Consider the following 1,918-nt stretch of genomic DNA (forward strand, 5'->3'; position numbering starts at 1 on the left):
CCCCCCCCCCCCCCCCCCCCGCCGCCTAGAGAGAGTTCTCCCCCTCTCCTTGTTTTATTACTTTATAGATGACTCTAGAAATATGAGGCAAGGTGGTGCCTCCTCTTGAACCTTCTTCCTCCTTTTATACATATTTATTTAATTTACATGATTGGAAAAATGTATGTGCATACATACATTATGCCCCGACACATAAATAGTATCAAACTGATATTACCAAGATGTTTTAATTTCTACATTTACTTGTAAATATTCAGAGTATTACAAGCCCGTCAAATACTATTTCTGCTACTACTGTCAAGCACCAATGGACGTCACTGAAGAGGACTCGCACAACCTAAACATGCATCCTGAAATATTCGGTGGAGGAGCGGATTAGGACGGGAGTATGGCAAGGGTGTAGAATTATTTGTATATATTTGTTTTCCTTGTATGTGTAGGTGTAGATGTATGAAATATTTTTCTAGTAGCGTTAAGATTGTATCTCTGTATAAAGCTCTTATTTAGAGAAGAATAATACATTGAAGCATTCCAAACTATATCGAATCATTCTTTTCTACTTGACATCAGAGCTTGCCATGTTCGATCCTTTGAATTCACACCCAAAACACTATGATCCGTATATGAAAAGAAAACCAATGACGTATCTACACACGAGCTACGATGGGCTACAACCTACCTTAAGTTTAACGAAAATATTATTTTGTAGCTAAATTTTAAAAAATAGCACACCCCAAATTTTCATACTTAGCCCATAAGTTATTAAACTTAGTTTTTTAAACAGAGATGAATTGTTTGTTTGTTTTTGAACTATTTTTTCATTATGCCTAAAAAACTTACTCTTTTATAAAATTAGGCCAAACAAGATAGTATTTGGATGTTTATGTATATGATTGGTCATATATATTTTCTATTTTTGATTTTAGTTCCCAATTGCTTAATTCCTCAATCAATTAATCTATTTGATTCTATAGTTCTTCAATTGTATCCTTTTTTTTTTTAAGACACGCTGACTGATTGTATCTTTCTTTTCTGATTAAGATTTGAAGATCAAAGATTTGTTTAATCAATTGTTATAGCAGTGTTTGTTTTTTTTCACTTTTGATTCTATTAAAAGATATTATGTTGATTTTTGTTTAATCAGTTTACTACTTGATTGTTTGATATTATTATTATTTTTTTTTAAATAATGGTTATATTCCAATGACTAAAAAGGCTATACGACCAACTATTGTTAGGTCAGGTAGGAGCAAGCTCCCATACAAGCTAAGAACAAGTTCATTATTCAATTACAACTAGGAAGGGAAATCTCAAACTACGTCCATAAAGCGAAATACAAAAACTCTTATTCCTATGCGATTAATAGCTCAAAGCATCTGATTTGACAAATTTGACGCCTAAGACCCATTGGTGTACGTTTCCACTCATCAGACCAATGAACAACCTCAAACTAGTAAGCACATAGGATAGAAGTGTTACTCCCACGATGTTAGACCATAATTTACACATATTTGTATTCCCCTAAATTTTGACTTTAACTTGTTTTTTGAGTTCATTTTAGCTTTCACTAAATCATTTATCTAGGTAAAATACAAAAGTGAAGGAAACATTGATTTTTGGTATTAATATGAAGAACCGGAGCTAAGAGGAATTGTTGTACAATGTGAAGCGAAACGTAAAATCCCGAATTCCAACGATTCACCACAAACGGCGTCTCACCACCACTTTTGGTGGTGTCATGGCTTTTCCGGTCACCATGAAGGAAGAGCAAGGATGACAAATGAGATGGAGTAACATCTTTACTTCCATCATATTATTACTTGGATAATAGACATCATCACACTTTAACATCATCATTGTCATACTCTAACATATGTCATCCTTTCCTTACATTTTCTCTTGACTTTTGTGAGTTTTT

At 33.4% G+C, this 1,918-nt stretch overlaps 1 protein-coding gene across 1 annotated transcript in view; it reads left to right on the forward strand.

Annotated features, from left to right (window-relative positions):
* Positions 1 to 1,203: 1,203 nt before the first annotated feature.
* Positions 1,204 to 1,918, forward strand: part of LOC101295000 (inactive rhomboid protein 1-like) — a 2,966-nt gene continuing 2,251 nt past the window's right edge. Inside the window, exon 1 of the mRNA XM_004309172.1 lies at positions 1,204 to 1,243. Coding sequence (XP_004309220.1) covers positions 1,204 to 1,243 — 40 coding nt within the window. The remainder of the gene's footprint in view (positions 1,244 to 1,918) is intronic.

The sequence above is a fragment of the Fragaria vesca genome, linkage group LG7 (assembly GCF_000184155.1).
Source record: "Fragaria vesca subsp. vesca linkage group LG7, FraVesHawaii_1.0, whole genome shotgun sequence".
Taxonomy (NCBI): Eukaryota; Viridiplantae; Streptophyta; class Magnoliopsida; order Rosales; family Rosaceae; genus Fragaria; species Fragaria vesca.